The 20,967-nt window shown below is 42.1% G+C and overlaps 1 protein-coding gene across 2 annotated transcripts; it reads left to right on the top strand.

Annotated features, from left to right (window-relative positions):
• Positions 1-656: 656 nt before the first annotated feature.
• On the top strand, positions 657-20,448 carry atp2a1 (ATPase sarcoplasmic/endoplasmic reticulum Ca2+ transporting 1). 2 transcript variants are annotated; one of them, XM_071474084.1, is made up of 26 exons: positions 657-790; positions 896-1,032; positions 2,350-2,367; positions 2,723-2,805; positions 5,773-5,877; positions 7,876-8,014; positions 9,331-9,411; positions 9,507-9,592; positions 10,767-10,922; positions 11,011-11,152; positions 12,576-12,742; positions 12,830-12,918; positions 13,018-13,120; positions 13,225-13,356; positions 13,733-13,858; positions 14,040-14,258; positions 14,443-14,554; positions 14,634-14,857; positions 14,964-15,184; positions 15,332-15,534; positions 16,016-16,101; positions 16,300-16,433; positions 16,915-17,032; positions 17,820-17,937; positions 18,798-18,842; positions 20,129-20,448. In XM_071474084.1, exons 2-25 carry the CDS (start codon positions 915-917, stop codon positions 18,800-18,802), a joined length of 2,985 nt encoding a protein of 994 aa, XP_071330185.1. In that variant the 5' UTR covers positions 657-790; positions 896-914; the 3' UTR covers positions 18,803-18,842; positions 20,129-20,448. The 2 variants fall into 2 exon arrangements, with proteins under 2 accessions (XP_071330185.1, XP_071330184.1); XM_071474083.1 differs by lacking the exon at positions 18,798-18,842.
• The last annotated feature ends 519 nt before the right edge of the window (positions 20,449-20,967 follow it).

Here is a 20,967-nt window from a genome sequence, read left to right as displayed (position 1 = left end):
TGTATTTTATTTTTTTCTGTGAATGCTGAAGAAGCAAAAGGAGAAACGTGTGGCTCGCTCTTAATAAAAATCACAGCGAAGTCATCGTAGTGTGTAATTATGATTTTCGTTTACAGTAAGATGTTCCTGTGACCCACCAGCAGCTGATCGCTGATGCTGACTGTGTGCTTGAGGAAATGTGCTAGAGCATAAAATTTGAAATGTGCTCTTGCAAAAACAGAAACACACCCTGAAAAGAAAACTTCTTTTGCCCTTGAAAATGTGAAGCCCTCTCAAAACCTTACTTTAAAATTTTTTTTTTATTCACCTGTTGAGCAAATGAGTGTCCACGTGTCCACAGACGTGCACACGCTAGTACGCTGTCATGTGCCCATCAATGTCCCCTACGTCTCATTCAGAAACCCATTGTCCTGACCATGCATGTTCTACTCTGCACATCTTATTTCCAGCTTGACGGGCAGTCGTCCCCTCCACAGTTGCTGCCCCTCTTCCACCCACCCCCACCCCCACCCCCCTTCCCATTCTTTACCACAGAGCCATCCCTGCCCACCTATTTGTGACGTTCTCAGCCAATGAGGGGTGAGTTCATGGTGAGCAAGCACCAATGAGGCCACTTTTTCATCTGTATAAAACTTTTCAGGACAGTTTGCCGGGTTGCACTTTCTGTCAGTCCAGGGCTCTGAGAGGAGAGCAACAGCCCAGAGAGAGAGAGAGAGGGGGCAGAGAGAGAGCAAGTGTGAACGCAGGGGGTTGCCAGTTTTTAATCCCAATCCCACACTCCAAGAAAGTGGTGGGTTAAAACAGCTTCAGTTGTTTCTAAGTTTCAGTTTCAGGCCAGCTGGGCCGCCCAGACTGATGTGAGTGTTTCTGTTTTCTTTATCCCTTTGTCCTGAAGCCTCTCCGTTTCAGCGAGGATGGAGAACGCGCACACTAAAGAGTCACAAGACGTTCTGTCCTACTTCGGCGTCACCGAAGACAGCGGCCTGTCACCTGAGCAGGTTAAGAAGAACCTGGACAAGTATGGCTTCAACGGTGAGGGAGAGAAAGAGATGGATGGATGACCAGAAGGAACAGGTGGATGGAGAACTGGAGAGTGGAAAGAGAGAGTGGTAATGAATGAAGTGATTGAGGAATTGCAGGATGGAGAGGTCCAGCAGGAGGGACACACATGCATCAGCTCATTGGATTTAGCTTGGAGGAGAGATGGGAAGGCGTAGAGGCAGAAACACTGTGTGTATGGGAGGTTCAGTTTAAGATAAAATGGCTGAAACAGACACTGAGGGGGGGGAGAAGAAAGAGAGGGTGAAGGAGGAGAAGAAGTGGGAAGACTGTTGATAGATAAACTGGCACGGTGTGTGACTTTGTGATGACGGTCTAATTAAGGGAAACTGAATGACTGAATGACACAAAGGGGGAGTGATGTTTGTGGAGCAGGTGCATCAGAGTTTCAGGTTTCTCACTTTAGATTGAGGATCATTTATGTATTTTGATTTGGAAACTGAGAGAATCCACTTCTCACACCAGGGATCCACTCACTTGCTTTTTCCGACCACATCTCGGAGTGAAATGAAGGCTCTGAAATGCTCCAGAAAAAGCTTGTAAATGGACCTTGAGTTGAGAACACCTGCATCCTACAGGTTGTTTTTACAACAGACACTTTAACCTGTCACAGCAGGAAAGCATCAAACATCCCTCTGTTTTATTTAAGTGTCCCAGTGAGCGATGGGCCTGGAACTGGGACACTTAAATGGAACTGGGCATTTCCTGCTGAGACAAGTCCAAATGTTTGCTGTGAAAAAAGTTTTTAAAAAAAACCGTCAGTAAATGAACAACAAACATGGTTTTGTGAAGAGGCATATTGAGGTAAATGTACTATCTGACTGTTGCATGCTCAGTCAGGGTGCGGCGACTGTATTTGGTGTAGAGAATCTGAGCTGGCAAACAGATGTTGACAGAGTAACAGTAAACTATAATAACTCAGTAATTAAGGGTCACTGTAAAGGTCAGTTACCGAAGCCACTGCATCTGTGTCGTAAACTGGCAGCAGAGGAAGGCCTGAACAAACCAGCTGCTGCTTATACAGCTTTAAGTTACACTACGTTCATGAATGAACGTTGAAGGACAGATTGCTAGAAATTGCCATCCAATTCAGTATATTTATAGAGAGAGAGATTGTTGATTCTGTAATGTGGTGTTTAGTTTATTGTGCATTTTGATTCCTTAGTTGTTTAAGGATCAAAACTGTGTTGCCCTCATTGACATTTAATGCTGCAAACATCAAAATCAATTGCAATAAAAATAGTGTTCTGCCATCTTTTATTCATATTCTTTGTCTCTCTTCACCCACAGAGCTGCCAGCAGAGGAGGGTGAGTCCACTTTAAACTCCCGCTTTTCAGTTGTTCACGTTTAAAACGCATGTCCTGTTCGTCAGAGTGCATCTCTGAACACACACCTGCTCCCCTCACTTCCTGTGAGGACAAGTCACACGGTCGTTTGTTTGACACCTGTCGCTGGCTTCTTGCTCTGTTCAGAGTATGCTGCAGGCATGGAGATAGTTATAGTGACCTAGATGATTAATACTGTTTACACCACACACTGCTCAAGACATCAGCTGATTTAACTTGAAGCCTTCCAGCAACTAAACCCAAAAAAATAAGCTATTATAAAAGCTGACAGAATCATGAGTACTGTATGTGATTTCATCTATTTTCTGTTTATCAGGAAAGAGTATCTGGGAGTTGGTGGTGGAACAGTTTGAGGACCTGTTGGTCAGAATCTTACTGCTGGCCGCCTGCATCTCTTTTGTGAGTCTTTTCACTTCTCACTACACGATATAGTGATTCACCAGATTTTTGAGGAGCGTATGGAGAAAAGAGAGATTAGATATTTGTTCCATTAAGACTAAAGTTGCTCAGTGTTTGATAACTGCTCCTACAGCTGTGGCCCATTCACATTTACCAAAAATACATATCTGGGAAATTTGAACCATGAGCACAACAGCAAAAAGAAAAAGTGAACTATTACTCTTTACACATGCCCACACACTTGCACTTTGCCACCTCCTCCTGTATTTCAGGCAGCATATGTCTCATTATTTCCCACTCCCAACTGCCTAATTTTCTAATCTGCAACAAAATAAGGATGTGAGAGCCCTAAAATTAGAGTCACAAACAACATTTTTGACAGTATTATATATGTGATCTATTCAGGCCCATTTATACTCATCAAAACTGCATTTAGCACGTTGAAGCTAACCGCTGAGAAGGCGGTATCAACACTTAAAGGCCACCTTTGCTAACAAGCTGTCCAGAACAAGCTCTACCAATCGAATGTTTGTGTTTAGGTTTAGGTTATATTAAGATAAATGTCTGACTTAGTGTGAATCAAAGGACCAATCCTGATGGAGCTGTTTGAGGGGCTACATGGTCATATATTAGCAGAACGTTTTTGCCAATGAGGGCATGCATCACAAACGTGTCTTGATGTTGATGATGTACCTCAGAAACAGAGCTGAAACAAGTCTGATAAAGTGATAGGATTAAGACGGACAAGACTGGAGGTCACAAAGACAAATGTTAAGGCACAACAAACTAAAACAGTGAATGTGCTCAGGTCCTCCACGATGAGCTGCACCTCCTTTAACCCATCACATGTCTTCTTTGTGATTACACACACACTCACACACTCAGGTCGACAAACACAGCATGTACATCACCAGGTTATTAAATTACATTTGGACTCATGTCCTCACTCTCATTTACACTAGGAATCCCTCTCTCCCTCCCCCTCCCCCTCCCTGTCGCTCTCGCCAAAACAGTTTTGTGGAGGAGAGTAGGCTGGACGCATTGTCTTAATCCTCGATCTCTGCCCTCTGGCCTCCCTGTACAGCTGTCACTATGGCCTTAGAAGGCCTGACAGCTCTGTGTGTGTGTGTATGTGCGCGTGTGTGTGTGTGTGTGTGTAAAACAGATAGAGCATGATAAGAAGACAAGAGAGTGGCAGTGTGTGTGTGTGTGTGTGTGTGTGTGTGTGTGCATATGCATGGCCGGAGCTTTATTTTAAGAAAGTCTCAAGCCAGGACGAGAAACTGTATCCTTGGACAAAGGTCAGGGATGGAAGGAACGAGGGATAGCTTGCAGCAGCAGGAGAGAGCGAGAGACAGAGAGGAGGGTGAGGGGGGAGTCAGGGATTGGGTTGCACAATGGCATTGTTTGTTACAATGACAAACGAGAGCAATAGATTCAGAGTCGTATATGGTTTCTAAAAGAGAGAACACTAAATACTGCAGATACATGGTCATCCTATTCATATACACAGGAATGTCCTACCACTGCAACGTGCTGACAGGCTCTAACTCTCATTCTGGAGATCGATTGTGTCTTTGAAGAGAAGGAGGGTGAAGACAGACTGGAGAGAGTGAGCTATAGAGCCTATTTTGGGATAAGGGTGAGAAGAGATGTGAGGTGAAAAGCAGGCAAATGAAAAACACAGAAGATTATGATGCTGAGCAAAAAGTTAAATGCTACTGGAGGAGGACAGGAGGACTCTTGTCTTCTCTCTCCGGTTAGCTCTGTGCTCCGCTGGTCTGCAACTAATCTGTGTCAATGTCAACACGAAGCCTTTCCGAAACAGACCTGTGATAGTGACATGGGACCCCCACTCACAGGGGCGCACACGTGTTTTACTATAGAGTCACATGTAGAGGAAAGACTTCACACATAGGATAACATAAGATACAAAGGGAACAAAGTGAAATGTCATTTGATCCAGTAATGGTTCATAACTCATAAATAGCTCCCCGTGACTGTTTTATGTTTAATGCCGGCCGGCAGTAGAAGATAATACTGTCATCAAGAGCAACAAGTGCACAACCAACTTAAAGACCAGGCAGAGTATTAGGCTTACCTGCATTATAAATACGCAATATTTCAATTCAAAATGAAAGAGTCAGTACCATTATTTTTAACCTCCTCAACACTACCAGACTCCATTATGGATCCATTATTAGAAATGAAGCACTGTTCAAACACAGAGAGCTTCACAGATACTAAATACATAAGGGTGAGTATTGGGGAAATATATATAAAAGGAGGCATAAAGCATCTACAATATTTCAGTTTGATAAAATGTTGCTGTTTAATAAAACATGATGTCCCAGGGTTTGAATATTTACTTAATGTAAACATCATCTTAGGGCAACAACTAACAACTTTTTAGCTGTTTTTTATATTTAATAGTTGTGTCAGAAAACAGTAAATAATGCCCAACACTAGAGAACATGACTGACGAATTGTTTCAGCTATAGATCATAAAGCTTAAAGAAGTCCTGGAAACATGCAGGTATACAATATTCAGAGTCCGAAGTTAAAATCCGAGTTTAAAGACTTCAAGTTTGAGATTTGTAACTGAGGAGGAGACCTCACAGTGGCTGTCTGGGACCATACCACCTACATGTAAATCATAAACATAATAAATTAGACAAAGTAAATACAGACATTTGCAGTCAAACAGATAATTCAGTTATGTCAATCAACAAAACTTTAACAGCTAAACATTTTGATAATTGCTTTATCATTTCAGTGAAGTAAAAATGTTGAACGGTGAGGATTTTCTTTTAGTTTCAGTCCTCATGTTGTCCCCAATTGTTTATAGGCTTTGTTTTTTAAAATGAGGAGAATATTAGTGAGAAATATAAGGAGATAACTTCAGTGATCACAGTGGCTTTCTGCATTTTAACATGTGCTGTCTGTCTGTCTGTCTGTCTGTCTTAGGTACTGGCTTGGTTTGAGGAAGGTGAGGAGACAGTCACTGCCTTCGTCGAGCCCTTCGTCATCCTCCTCATTCTCATAGCAAATGCTGTCGTTGGAGTGTGGCAGGTCTGTGAGCGCTCACACTCACACACTCACACACTCACACACACACATGCACGGAGGAACAATTGCAATCACAAGGACACATACCTGGCCCTTGAATGCTGTCTTTTACACACACCTAAATAGACTTTCATACTTAGCAACAGTCACACACAATAAATCACGCACGACGGCGGCGTGCTCTGGTCGCGGCCTGTGTCCTTTACTGTGAGCACACACTCCTTCCAGCACAGCGGCTGAAGGCTCAAAGTTCAAGGGAAGCCAGAATGAGAGGCATGACGTCAGCAGGAGGTGAAAAGGTGAAAGGTTAAGCCAACAGGCTGAGTGGCAGGGTGTGGGTGGGGGGGTGGGGGGAGTCAGACTGGGACCCGTCCTGCCTTGAAGGCTCAAAATGCTGTCTGCTTCGTTACAGTCCACACTGCGCAATCCACAGTAAAAATACAGAGGGACGATCAGGTTACCACAGGCCTGGGGTGTGTGTGTGTGTGTGTGTGTGTGTGTGTGTGTGTTTGTGTGTGTGTGGCGGGGGGTGTTCATATCAACCCTGTGGCAGTCATTTGGAAACTATGCACAAGGATTCACACATGGGGGGCATGGAGGGAGAATGGAGAGAGGACGGGCGGCTGGCCTAAGTTGGGCTTTACACTTTGAGGCGATCGAGGGCAGCCTCACAAGAAATCACAGACTGAGCTGAACATTATTCTCTGATCAACCTGTTGTTCAGATCAAGGCTGATCAGACATCTCACAGTGCAAACACACATGGTGTTCACTACACATTTATCTATTTGTATGTCTATCTATAGATTTGTTCTACTTTTTACACATTTTCTCACCATCCTTAGCTGGATGGTGAACCACTCCTGTTACCATAGAGACTAATTGGTGTATACTGTATACATATATACCAACCACAAGAAGCTGATTAGCAAAATTTTTGTGTGTTTAACTCACAAAAAACAGTGATTTTTTTCTCCAAGCTTTGATTGTCGCTTATATGATCATGAATATTTATAGGCTAAGAAAGTAAATAATAGATAAAATAGTCAAATAAAAGCCACAATTATATCTCTTCTTCTCTCAATTCTGCATAAAACAGAGGCACAGATCTATTTCCTTTCACATGTCTCAGACTGTAGCAGATGTTATTACTTTTTACGCCTCTTCACTGGTGTCAGTTGAGACTAGAGGTATTATGTTTTCGTCCCATTCTCGCAAACACGATATCTCAGGAACACCTTGAGGGGACTTTCTTCAAATTTGGTACAAACGCTCACTTGGACTAAGAGATTAACTTAGATTTGGTTGTCAGAGGTCAAAGGCCAAGGTCACTGTCATATGTGGCCATAACTCAATAATTTATATGCTAATTACGATAAAATACACTTAATAGCTTTTATCAAATCTTCAGAGTCTTCACTACATATATCATGAGTTTGGACAGACATGGATGTAAACTGCAACTTGACGGGTTGTCAGAGGCTTACAACAGCGAGGCAGTAATTGTAGTTAATATGAGCTTAAAGGAGCAGGCAAAATAACAAAAGAATCTAAAATACAATGCAATCAAATGCAACAATAACACAAAACACTAACATGAGCAACTATAGTCATTTTCCCTGTTAAATCAACCCCATGGATAGTCTTGACAAAAATGCATTGCTTGAAAGGTATTGCAGAAATATTGTAAGGGTTTATAAAGGGGTTATATCATCTTGTATTCATGTTATTTTGTCCAACATAAGATGCAGATAGCTTGACTTGACCAATTAAATACATAGCTTTTCGGGTGTATGACTCTTTTACTCACCATACATAAGAATTAGTTAGTATTATACACTATTTTTCTATTTGCATATAATGTAAGGCCTCGACATCTGTCCACACATCTGTCTGTAAGACATCTACATGCCAAGAATGAGCAACACAGTCTAGAGTCAACACAGCCAGGGAGACCATGGTACTAAAATGACCATTTGCCTTGTGTGTTTTTTCACAACAGGAGCGCAATGCAGAGAGCGCTATTGAGGCTCTGAAGGAGTATGAGCCTGAGATGGGGAAAGTTTACCGGGCCGACAGGAAGAGCGTGCAGAGAATTAAGGCCAGGGAGATTGTTCCCGGTGATGTGGTAGAGGTTTCCGGTAAGACCCCCATTAATGAAGGGCTTCGCTTTCACTGCTTTACCTGCTGCATTTATTCAAAAGTCCATTCATCCACTGAAATCACCATAGATATTGTTGTGATCGACCCCTGAAGAACATAACAGTCCCAGCTCACAGTTAAGAAGAAGTTAGAATAAAGACAGTGCACAAATGGTATAATATGGGAGAGGAGCAAGCATCATCCAGTTCTTTATACTGCATGAAAATTCTGGTTAATGTGCATTTTTAAAATACAAATTTAGCTTGTAAAAAGTAAAGAGCATTCAACACACCTAAACAGAAATAATAAAAAGGAGCCACTGATTGTATGCAGTTTGTGTCCAGTCAGTCAGCAAAAGACGCAGCACTCACAGTGGTAAATTTAAATTCAAGTATATTGTCTTTGTAATAATTATAACAATTCATGTTAAAGTGGAAAACTACACTGAAAAGCAACAAAATTCTTCTTTTGACAGTCAAATGATAAGTAATAGCGATAGTAGGTAGGCTACTACAAACTAGTATGTGCTCAGAATATTTAGAAGGTACTTTAACTGTGTATCATCATTATCCAGGACTTCTTAACCTTGGACATAGACAGCACGTGCTTCATGTCTGACTCCTGGTGTGAAGTGAAAGAGTGATCACTGATGACCTTTGCCCCACAAACAATACACAGCTTGCTTATTCAGCAAAATCTTTGATTGACCCCTGATTTAACGTGAAAAATCTCAGCATGCTATAGCTACTGATATGTCCACACTACTTAAAGTCGAGTCACATGCACGTGAGTGTGTGCGAATACGTGGGTACTGATGTCCTTGAGATTGAACATGGGGCCTTTTAAGGCAGTCACAGAGAAGAGGGGGTGGAGGGGAACCGAAGGAACTTTCTGTGAGAAGAAAAAAAACCAGCTTGAGTATAAATACATTTAATATCTACTCACTCCTCTGTCTCACCCTCTCTCTCCCTCTGTTTGTTGTACACCTGTTCTTTTCATTTCATGATCTCCCCAAGGTCTCCCTCTCCCTCTGACTCTGTCTGTGGTATCAGTTTTCAACAACAACACCATCCATCCAGAGTGCTAAAACCAGTCAATCAACTCTGCCCGCCCCCCCCCCCCTCCAAACCCCCCTCCACACCCTCCTCCATACCTCCATCCTGCTGTAATGCTGCAGTGATATGGAGCAGTTTGTACAAAAATAGTGCACAAAAGGGAAAAATGCGGTCACTTAAAGGAAAAAGGCTAAATCAAATTTGATTGTTGATGAAGTAGTGATGGCCTTCTCTGTGTGTGTTTGTGTGTGTGCGTCTAGTTGGTGACAAAGTGCCAGCCGACATCAGGATCATCTCCATCAAATCTACAACCCTGCGTGTGGACCAGTCCATTCTCACTGGTAGGTGTTGCGTGACAAATGGGCGGGCAAAAAGTGATTTTTCGATGTCTGCTTCCTTCCTTGATCATCCCACCCAACACTTGTGTCTCCTTTAGGTGAGTCTGTCAGCGTGATCAAGCACACTGATGCTGTCCCAGACCCTCGAGCTGTCAACCAGGACAAAAAGAACATGCTGTTCTCCGTGAGTCTTGTTCAAGCATCCTGCTCTCTTTTTTGCCATCATTTGAACTTTTCTTTGTTACCTTTATGTTTCCATCAGCCCGGAAAAACTCCAACTTTTTCCTTCTCAACCCTCCTTCCTCCACCAAATAAACCTTTTTCACAGCAGACATTTGCACTTGTTACAGCAGGAAAAGCTCGGGTGTAACATAACATGAAACAACTAGAAGGGCGCTCAGAGAGTGCAGATCTCAGCCAAGGTCAAACAACACAAACCAGACTTCAGAGAAAAAATTCAAATTTAAAGCAAATGATGTGAATCTACCCCAAAATTTAATGGGTTCTTTGCTGGCCCATATGCCACCCCTCCACCAAGTTTGGTGCAAATTGGTTCAGTTCTGTTTTTGTAATCCTGCTGACAAATACACAGACAGAGGTGAAAATATAACCTTCTTGGCAGAGGTTATAAATATATATTCATAAATACTACATTTCCTTCATGTTTTCCACATTTTTTTAATCTTTCAGTGGCAGTCTCTGTATCACATCATATCATTGTGCCTTCTCATTCTTTAATGGCACCAGAATGGAGAGTTGGCAGTACCAGCTGTTCATCTTAATGCTCCCATCACCCAACTAGTTGTACTGGGTGGAAGATGTCATCTCAGTGGGTTTAATCTGATATAATACATTTTGACAATTAACGGGTAATCCAGGCGATATTTCTTCATCATCATCATTGATTAAAAGATACTGAATACTTGCTGTAAAATTCACACCTGTAGCCGACTGACTCTCACCACTCTATCTATTAATACAGTTACACTGTAGATTGGTCTTTTTCATAGAGGATATTTTAACATGTCACAGTAGAAGAAGCAGTGGTGTAAATAATAAAAGCTGTTGAGCTGCTTCAGTTTCAGGATTGTGGTGTTGTGCATGCTGGCTCATGGTTTACTAGAACACTTGAACAAATTTCAATCCATCTGATTCTAGCTGTTGCAGCATTTCATCCAAAACCACAGATGTCAACCTCATGCAAGCTCTAGAGGAAAGGTCTGGTGATCACTAAAATCATCAGGCTACATCCTCTTGGAACTAAAAATGCCTGCACAAAATGTTGTGGCACTCCATCTTGAAGATGGAGACGACTCAACTTGCTGATGGGTTTCTCACTCTCTTAAACCTCTGTTTAGGGCACCAATATCGCTGCTGGAAAAGCCACTGGTGTTGCTGTAGCAACTGGCGTCTCCACTGAGATTGGTAAGATTCGTGACCAGATGGCTGCCACTGAGCAGGAAAAGACCCCTCTGCAGCAGAAACTGGACGAGTTTGGAGAGCAGCTCTCTAAGGTGTTTACGACCTAAATGACCTAAAATATGTACATGAAACAAAACTCCAGCTAATATCTCACACATCCTCTGACTGCCTGTACTCTAGGTCATCTCCCTCATTTGCGTGGCCGTGTGGATAATCAACATTGGCCATTTCAATGACCCCGTCCATGGAGGCTCCTGGTTCCGCGGTGCTATCTACTATTTCAAGATTGCTGTGGCTCTGGCTGTGGCTGCCATTCCTGAAGGTAAATCACTGGGATTAACTTCCATTTGCTTGCCCAAGAAGATTATCATATTTAAGATTCATGTTGTGTAGCTCGTCTATATGACGCTGGAGCTCCATTAAAAATTAAATGAGGGCCTGTGGCTTAAGATTGATCTTTACAATATGAACACTAGTACACAGCTCAGTAACATCATGGATATAATGCACTTTGTCAAGTTGATTTCCAGTTTGGCTCTCATTCATTATTGGTTGGTTTATGCTTTGGAGCTCTACATTATTTTGATTTACTGATATGATTATCTTGGTCACAACCCAACTCCAAGAAAAGATGAGAATAGAGTTAGAAAGACTTTTGGTCAATAAATCAAGAGCGTACACTGAGCTTGATCGTTACAATAAATTCCAATACTTTGGCCATCTCAACTGATTTGCCATCAGCTGTGAACAAAACCCTAAGGGACTTTAAAAAAGGCAATTTAAAAAGCAGTTTAATTTAATATCTGTTACATGATCATATTGGCCAAAGAATCAAAGTATGATGGAAAACCTGTTTGGCAGTTTTCATCTATCCACATTTTTGTTTCTTATTCCCGACAAGAGTTTCTAATGATATAAGTTATATTAATGGGACCTGAACCCAGATAAGTGGCAGAAAAATTATGGATTGGTTTAACCAATGTAAAATTAACACAAAAAATAAAATTAAAAAAAATAAGAAGGAAGAAGTAGTTGTGTGTCCAATCCACTGTCACATCAGTTTCAGTTGTAATTTATATTGGTGTAATGTCTCCTGAAAGCCAACAACCACAAACCAATTTCAAGACCAAACATTACCCTGCTCTGAGCGAATAGGACAGATTACATTTTCTGTGACAAAAACAGTCTCTGGCTTGGAGGTGCTCTCACGCCTCTCCGTCACACCAGTCAGCAGCAATCTGTGCCAACACACATCAGACACCAGTGATCTAATGATGCCAGAAGGGCAACATCATCTGCAGACACTGATGCCACTATAATGTCACTAAGCTGGATGCTCTCCAGACCTTCTTCACATCATTGTCACAGTTGATTTTTGCCAAGAATCTGCACCCAGGTCTGACTCTGGGTGCAGAGGGACTCAGTGGTTTGCAGCAGCCCCCTCCCCACATGAATACCTCTGGAGAACACAGCAGTTTGGGTGCGCTCCAGCCGATGTGTTAACTGGACTTTGGTGGGACCACCACTACTGTCAGCCTGCCAAGTGGCAGATTCCCTAAAGTCCAGATGGTCTTGAACAGACATGTCAGATCATTCTTTAACACGTGTTCTTTTTTCTTTTTTTCTTTGACTGAGAAGACCCCATTACTATTTTGTCCATCTTCCAACCCATCTTACATTTCACTTTATGTCATCTTAACTGTGTACCTCTCTTTTGAACTACGCTCCAACCGTCTGTCAATCAGGCCTGCCCGCTGTCATCACCACCTGCCTGGCTCTGGGAACGCGCCGTATGGCAAAGAAGAACGCCATCGTCAGAAGCCTGCCCTCTGTGGAGACCCTGGGCTGCACCTCAGTCATCTGCTCTGACAAGACTGGCACCCTCACCACCAACCAGATGTGTGTAACTAAGGTGGGTTCATACTCACAGGTGTAAGGTCACTCAAAAGGAGAGCAGATCTAACGCAGAAACTGTGTCTTTTGTCATGTCTCCTTGCAGATGTTCATCATCGATAAAGTAGATGGTGACAGTGTTTCTCTCGGCCAGTTCGACATCTCTGGCTCAAAGTACACCCCTGAGGGAGAAGTGTAAGTGTCAAAGAGTAAAGAATTCATGTTGAAAAGACACACACATAAAACAGTAACCCATTCTTAAAGAACAGTATATTGTGTGTCATTTTCTATCAGCACAAAGAACAACATGTCTGTCAAGTGCGGACAGTATGATGGACTGGTTGAGCTGGCGACCATCTGCGCTCTGTGCAATGACTCTTCTCTGGACTACAACGAGGTCTGCAGAGAACTCAGGATATTTTGTATGTTTACATGTAACAGACAGCTGAAAGATAAGCCTAAAACATACTCACTATCTTCCTTTCTCGGTCCATGATGCAGTCCAAGGGCATTTATGAGAAGGTGGGGGAAGCCACTGAAACAGCCCTGTGCTGTCTGGTGGAGAAGATGAACGTGTTCAACACTGAAGTCCGTGGCCTGTCCAAGGTGGAAAGAGCAAATGCTTGCTGCGCTGTAAGTCCACAAAAGATCCCATACAGTATGTAATGTGTTGTCCTATCCAAACACATCTCACTAACACAGACGACAGGTCCATTTGTCTCCAAAATGAAAGTGTAATCTGAGCAATTTTAAATTCATTTTATTGGCCACACAAATTCAAAGTTGCTGTTATCAATATTTTTACATGAACAGTGGATCAAATGCCTTTTTGCTTGTAAAAGATGTTGCTTGAAGTTACAAACCCACAATGAATTACAACAAATGCAGGTCCCTCCAGTTTTAAAGAGATTAAGCGTGATTCAGCATTGTTTAAGACATCCGAGGCATCCGAACTTTGATTTTTGATCCTTTCCCCCAGTTCACCTCCTTTTCCTTCTCTTTCTGGCAGGTGATCAAGCAGCTGATGAGGAAGGAGTTCACCCTGGAGTTCTCCAGAGACAGGAAGTCCATGTCAGTCTACTGCTCCCCTGCCAAGTCTGCCAAAGCCCCTGTGGGAAACAAGATGTTTGTCAAAGTGAGTGTGTGACACTGGACATACACAAAACGGCATCAACAAAAACTGCTCAAATGTAGGGACTCTATAAGAAATATTATGGCATTATAATTTTTAAAAAATCACAACAAATAAAGGAGCCCAATATCTGTTCAACAAACGCAAGCAAATTGTCATAACTGGTTGTCATTACTGTTATCAGGGTGCTCCAGAGGGTGTCATCGACCGTTGTACCTATGTCCGTGTGGGCACCACCCGTGTACCCCTGACTGGCCCAGTCAAAGACCACATCATGTCAGTCATCAAGGAGTGGGGCACAGGGCGCGACACCCTCCGCTGTTTGGCACTGGCCACCCGCGACACACCTCTGAGGAAGGAGGAGATGAACCTGGAGGACTCGACCAAGTTTGCAGACTATGAGGTGGGTGACAGATAAGGAAATATAAAGATAGAAGTGAAAGGCCCCATAGAGAATCTCTCTGGTGGCAGTGTATCACTAAAACAATGTTGTGTGTATAGTTTGAAAAAAGTATGTCCATTAGTTTGTTTTCTTAGCTGCAAGCGTCTCCAAATGAATTCAACCTGTCCTGTCTTGTTATATCCAGACTGATTTGACCTTTGTGGGCTGTGTTGGCATGCTCGACCCCCCTCGTAAGGAAGTTATGAGCTCCATCGAGCTGTGCAGGGCTGCTGGCATCCGCGTCATCATGATTACTGGTCAGTATACATGTTTTACTTTAGATAAATTCAAACTTTAACATAAAAAGCTAAATCTTAATTTCTATCTGCCCCATAGGTGACAACAAGGGCACAGCTGTGGCCATCTGCCGTCGTATTGGCATCTTCAGTGAGGATGAGGATGTCACCGGCAAGGCCTTCACTGGTCGTGAGTTTGATGACCTCACGCCCTACGACCAGAAGAAAGCTGTGCGAAAGGCTTGCTGCTTTGCCAGAGTCGAACCGTCCCACAAGTCGAAAATCGTTGAGTTCCTGCAAGGCTTTGATGAGATTACTGCCATGGTGAGAAGAACAAAGCATTTGTTGTGTTTAAAAGGCAAATACCATGACTTGTCTCAGGCTAATGCATCATTCCTCTGCCTCATTTTCGTTCCTACCCTTCACTAAGACCGGTGATGGAGTGAATGATGCCCCTGCCTTGAAGAAGGCGGAGATTGGCATCGCCATGGGCTCTGGCACTGCCGTTGCCAAGTCTGCCTCTGAGATGGTCCTGGCTGACGACAACTTCTCTTCCATTGTGTCTGCTGTTGAGGAGGGCAGAGCCATTTACAACAACATGAAGCAGTTCATCCGCTACCTCATCTCCTCCAACGTAGGCGAGGTCGTCTGGTGAGTACAATGCACTAATCTTGTATGTGATGTTGTGACTGTCGCATGTAATATTGTAGGGCAGCCTAATAAAATGTTCAGTCTTTGCATAAGACAAGACAAAAAGAGGAACTGCGTCAAAGCTAAGAACAAAAAACTCTTCTTCAGTATCTTCCTGACCGCTGCCCTGGGACTGCCCGAGGCTCTCATCCCTGTCCAGCTGCTGTGGGTCAACCTTGTGACTGACGGTCTGCCTGCCACTGCACTGGGCTTCAACCCCCCTGACCTGGACATCATGGGCAAAGCCCCCCGTTCCCCCAAGGAGCCCCTGATCTCTGGCTGGCTCTTCTTTAGATATCTGGCCATTGGAGGTACAACACACTGTGTTCTCTCTTTCTCTCTTTAACCGCCTTTTCATTTGGTCTCAGCATTTTAGGGCAGGAACACGGGCATGAATTTATATATTATCTTATAAATACATCACGTCTCACTTTCATCTTCTGTCTAAGCTGTTGAACCTTTAATATGGTTTGATTATTACTGATTCTGCAGATAATTCCCTCGTCCTCTGGTAGTTGAAGCTCTGGTGTAAAATTTCATTTAGTTTTGTCTAAAGTGGCCTCCAATGACTTTTGGTAGAGTTGTGATTTAAAAGAACACATCAACAGTCAGAAGACTCAGACTTAAAATGTTCAACACAACTTCGTCAGTAGTTTTCATCTAAATGGTAACACATCTCCCTCTTGGGTCTAACAACATCATCAGAAGCTCTTTGGCAGGCATTATAACTGTACCATCCACATTTTCATCAAGATTTTGATTTGAGATTAAACACAGTCATATGTCTTTCAGGTTATGTTGGTGCTGCAACTGTTGCAGCAGCTGCCTGGTGGTTCCTGTACTGTGAAGAGGGCCCAATGATCACCTTCCACCAACTGGTTCGTATTTAACACTTTGCATGTGAAAAATAATCATCTGTGGGACGCTATCAAACTGAACTGCTGTAACAAAAAAAAACAAAAAAAAATCATATTAAACTACAACACCTCAATACAAACACACTACACAGAGTCTTCTTAGCATCTGAGAAGCTGTGCCAGACTTTTAAGGCTTTGTGTTTCTCTCTCTCCCATCAGTCACACTTCATGCAGTGCAGCGAGGAGAACGAGGACTTTAACGGGGTCCACTGCGAGGTGTTCGAGTCTGCCCCTCCGATGACCATGGCTCTGTCTGTGCTGGTCACCATTGAAATGTGCAATGCTCTGAACAGGTCTGAGCACTCAAAGGGCATTGCGTGTTCTACTTTTTTTTCTTGACTTTTTGTATCAGGAACAACCATTTAATTGCAGTGATTTCCACAGCTCTAAAAACAGTGGATAGTTTGCATTATCCTGGTAGCACATGCAAAATATCAGTAGTGTAGCATTGCAGCTGTTATTATCAGATCAACACAACGTATAACATGTTTAATTCACATGACAGTGCAGAGACAAAGAGACAAAAGCTGAGTGCCGACAGACACTGGTTATTATGCAAACACCCTCGCTGTAACAGTTTCCACTGAGCCAAGATGTTTTTAGAAGCCTAGCCCAGGACATCCTTCAGCATTTGCCTTATTTCTAGTTTATTCTTACTCCTCATGTGTATATTTTCATGCATTCACCTCAACACACATGCATTAATGTACCCGTCCGCCTCCTCGTCCAACCCCAACCCCAACCCCAACCCCCCCCCCCCCCCCCCCCCCCCAGCTTGTCTGAGAACCAGTCCCTGGTGCGCATGCCACCCTGGAGCAACGGCTGGCTGGTGAGCGCCATGAGCCTCTCCATGTCCCTTCACTTCATGATCATCTACGTCGACCCCCTGCCCGTGAGTCTGGCCTCCTGCATTACATCCATGTCCCACTTCACCACTCTTCCCTCACACACACACACACACTGCGTCTGCAAACCTCCATGTTCTCTCTCACACTCTCATTGCTTAAATACTTACAGATGACATGCCACTCTGTTGTCCACATTACTGACAGAGGTGGCATTCAGGGTGGCGCCCAATCGAAACAGCTGTTCAGCTTTGTGAACTCCTCAAATTGTGTGAAAAGATAAATTTGCTTCATTGTTTCAGATGTTTCTTTATATCCAGACACAAATACCCACATACCTCATTTGCTATAACATCTTAGTACCAGATTACTCTTAGCTCTAAGTTGTTAAATTAGCACTTCAGCACTCATTCTTTCACTTCAGCAGTCAAAGAGGTAGGATCAGGGTTAAGTGAAGGTCATTCTGTCATTTTACAACAGTAAAATCTAAAAATATGATGAAAAAAATACACTTGTCACTGCTCTCCAGAGGACAAAAAATGTAAATAAATAAATAAAACGGTTTCAAAATTACCTCAAACATGGAATTTCTACACTCATATTGATTATATTACTGTTTAGCCAACATATGACCCAATACAGTTAATAGTAGCAATAAGCTAATATCAGTCAGGTAACTTTAGATCTTTATTGTGGATTGATTGTGCACATTTATTTGCTTTGTAAATTCATTTCATTTTCCATGTTCCTTCACCGTGATGTGATTTCCGGCTGAATAAATCTGAGCCGTGAGTCCGTGTGGCAGTTTTGACACAGCACTGCTCTTCTCCACAGATGATCTTCAAGCTCACTCACTTGAATGTGGATCAGTGGATGATGGTGCTGAAGCTCTCCTTCCCAGTCATCCTCATCGATGAGCTTCTCAAGTTTGTGGCGCGCACATATCTGGACGGTAAGCTAAACATACGCCCTGTTTACCACGTATCTGTTATTCTATCAGTATTGATCTCCATAGTGTGTAGAAACTTTATGTTGTGAGCAGTGATGATCTTGTACTATGAGAAGACGATGAATGAATTCATACCAGATATAAGGGATATGGTGACGATGCGCACTAGAGCTTTGAAGTACTTTTACATGAGAATTTCCATTTGATGCTACTTTATACTTCTATTCAACTCCACTTCACTTTTTACTCCTCTTAATTTAAAAGCTTTTTGTTACAAGCCAATTAAAATATATAATTAATTACATTACATATAATGAACATAGAAAATATGTTGCTGTGCTTGACATTACTGTTTAAAACGCCATAATCACAAATAATAACTTAATCTAAACAAAAAATTAAGTATAATGCAGCGAACGTGTGTAGCTACAGTAACTGGGAATAGCTTAGGTTTGGGCACTCAGCTCATTCACGTTCTTAGAAGTTGCCAATTGCTTATGCTAGGACCCGAAAACATGAAAAACACATCCTTCTGTTCAGACCCAGAGCCACTTTAAAAAAAAAATACATGGCTTCATCCCCCTTCTTGAACATTTCAGCCTGAACTTTTGCCTCCTTTCAGTAATTTTCAAAGAAAATATGACTGATTGATGAAATGTTATGAAATAATTTATTATATTAAATAATTTCCCAATTAAATGTCTTTTAATGTATTTTAACTGTTAACCTCTCCTCCCTCTGTTCTTCTTCTTGACACTGTTTTCATTTTATCCCCATTTATTCACTTTCCTATTTATCTAATATTAATCTAATGTTCCTCTCCTTGGATGCTCTTTTCCACCGTTCCCCTTCTGACAACACAGCCTAAACCTGTTTACCCCTCCTACATATCCCTGTAACAAAACAAGGTATTCCCCTGACTCGGTCTAAAGGTTTAATTAAGCACCCTGCACGTGCATGTTCTAAAAGATTCATGCTGAGTATTATACAAGTTTAAGTGACTGTGTCAAAGAAACATTGTGTGTGTACATCTTCCTAATCTTTCTGAACTAATCACTTGGACTGTGAATGTAGCTGTGATCATTCTGACGGCCGTGACTCTGTCATGAACTGCCAGTAGAAATCTAATAATAAGTCACAGCATCATGTGTAGTATTGCATAGCCGGTGTTTATCATTGTAAGCTTGAATATGCTACTTTAGCTTTTGCTTAGAGTAGTTTTATGGATCCCCTGACAGAGGAAATAGCACACTTGGATTTGAGCCTCCTGCTTTGACTGTGCATTTACTGCACTTAAGACTAATATTGTCCAAGCAGCCTTTCTAATATTTTTTGACATTGCTCAGACGTTGATTATATTTCACTTGATATTGTTTGGGAAATGTGTTAATTTGCTTTCTTGTTCATACTTAGATGAGATGATTGATACCACTCTGATCTATACAGTAAAAACAAAGCTCCAGCCAGCAGCTGGTTAGCTTAGCTTAGCATAAAGACTGGAATCAGGGGGAAACGCCGAGCTTGGCTCTGCCCAAAGATCACAAAATCTACCTTCCAGCACCTCTAGAGCTCACTGAAGACGTTGCATCTTGTTTGTTTAGTCTTTAAAAGAAAGGAAAGGAGAAATGAAAACTGCTCAGGAATCAACACTTCACAAACATGGCCACAGTAAAATTTGACCCACAATCAACCACACTGCCAAATGACTTCAGCTAGTGGTTAAATGTGAGGAAATAAATGTCTGCCAGATGTGTCCCTTTTCCTCTCCTAAATTTGACCATGATTTCTTGGATCTCAGCAGTTGCCAAGCAACCAGCCAAGAAATAGTCCTGCGCATAACCCCCAGTAAAAACTGCAAACGTCACTTTCCACACATCAGTTTCTGTACTGCTAAAACAAACAAAATATAATCTGTCAATTTGTCTTAGAGAGTTTTAGAGATGCTGGTAAGTGGATTTTGCTTGCGTTGGACAGAGACAGGTTAGCTGTTTGGTTGTGCTGAGCCAAGCTAACCAGTTATGACGGGCATCAGTTTTCTCATCTACCTCTGATCAACAAAACACATTAGCGTATTTCCCAAGAACTTAATGTCCAATTCCCTCAAACAAATGAACTATTAGCTCTTAATGTATTCACATAACATCAGCACATTGCCATCACCTCACAACTGACAAGCCTTTGTTTTCTCATCCAGGGAAAGTCTAGAGACAAAGTGCATCAGAGTGTCTGAAGCAGAGAGAGTGCAGAGACACAGAGGATGCAGAGCAAAGGCTGAGCGCTCCCACTGAAAGCCAGCCTGCCAACAGTCACCTGATGTGATCAAATCATCAAGTGGCATGAATACAACAGAAAACACACAAGCCATCTGAAAATACACCAAAAAAAAAGCTGCAAAATATTTTTTTCTGTGTATGTACTGAAATTAATATATAGGTGAGAGTTATTAAAACTATTCTGTGTTGATTCTATTCTTAAAGAATAAAGATATGTATTAAAGAAAATGTCAAACCTGGACATCAGTGTTCAGTTTCCTCTTCAGTTTTGATGTGTATAATTTGCTGTTAGCAGCTGTTTAGCATAATGTCATAACATTAATGAAGGCTCAGTAACGCAGCAGGGCACAGCAGGATTTATAATGTGGTCAATAACATTTCGTTGACCTGGTCTGGACTGAAAACTTAAGTCATCAGAGTTTACGAGACTTCTACAGCTGTAAAGAATTAACGTTCAAACAAAAACTTCTTTGTGTTTGACTCCGAACAGTTTTCTGCTCAAACAAAGGCTCTTCTGTAACTAGTCACTACACAAGCAAATAACTGAATATATTCATGTAGACTGAGTTATGACCGTCGCTGCAGCTCTATGATTACACTTAAGGTATAACAAGTTATGTATCATTTTGTAATTACTCTAAATTCTATTATCTGCATATGATGTTTACTCTGGATCTTTGCTACATTATTCAGGGTTTTTCAACCTTTTCTGGCCTGTGACTCCATACATGACTTTGTTCCGGCCATTTTTCTTTTTTCC

The sequence above is a fragment of the Trachinotus anak genome, unplaced genomic scaffold (genome assembly GCF_046630095.1).
Source record: "Trachinotus anak isolate AG129_WGS33_773 ecotype Australia unplaced genomic scaffold, CSIRO_AGI_Tana_v1 ptg000003l, whole genome shotgun sequence".
NCBI lineage: Eukaryota > Metazoa > Chordata > Actinopteri > Carangiformes > Carangidae > Trachinotus > Trachinotus anak.
This window is presented reverse-complemented; position numbering and strand designations above follow the sequence as displayed.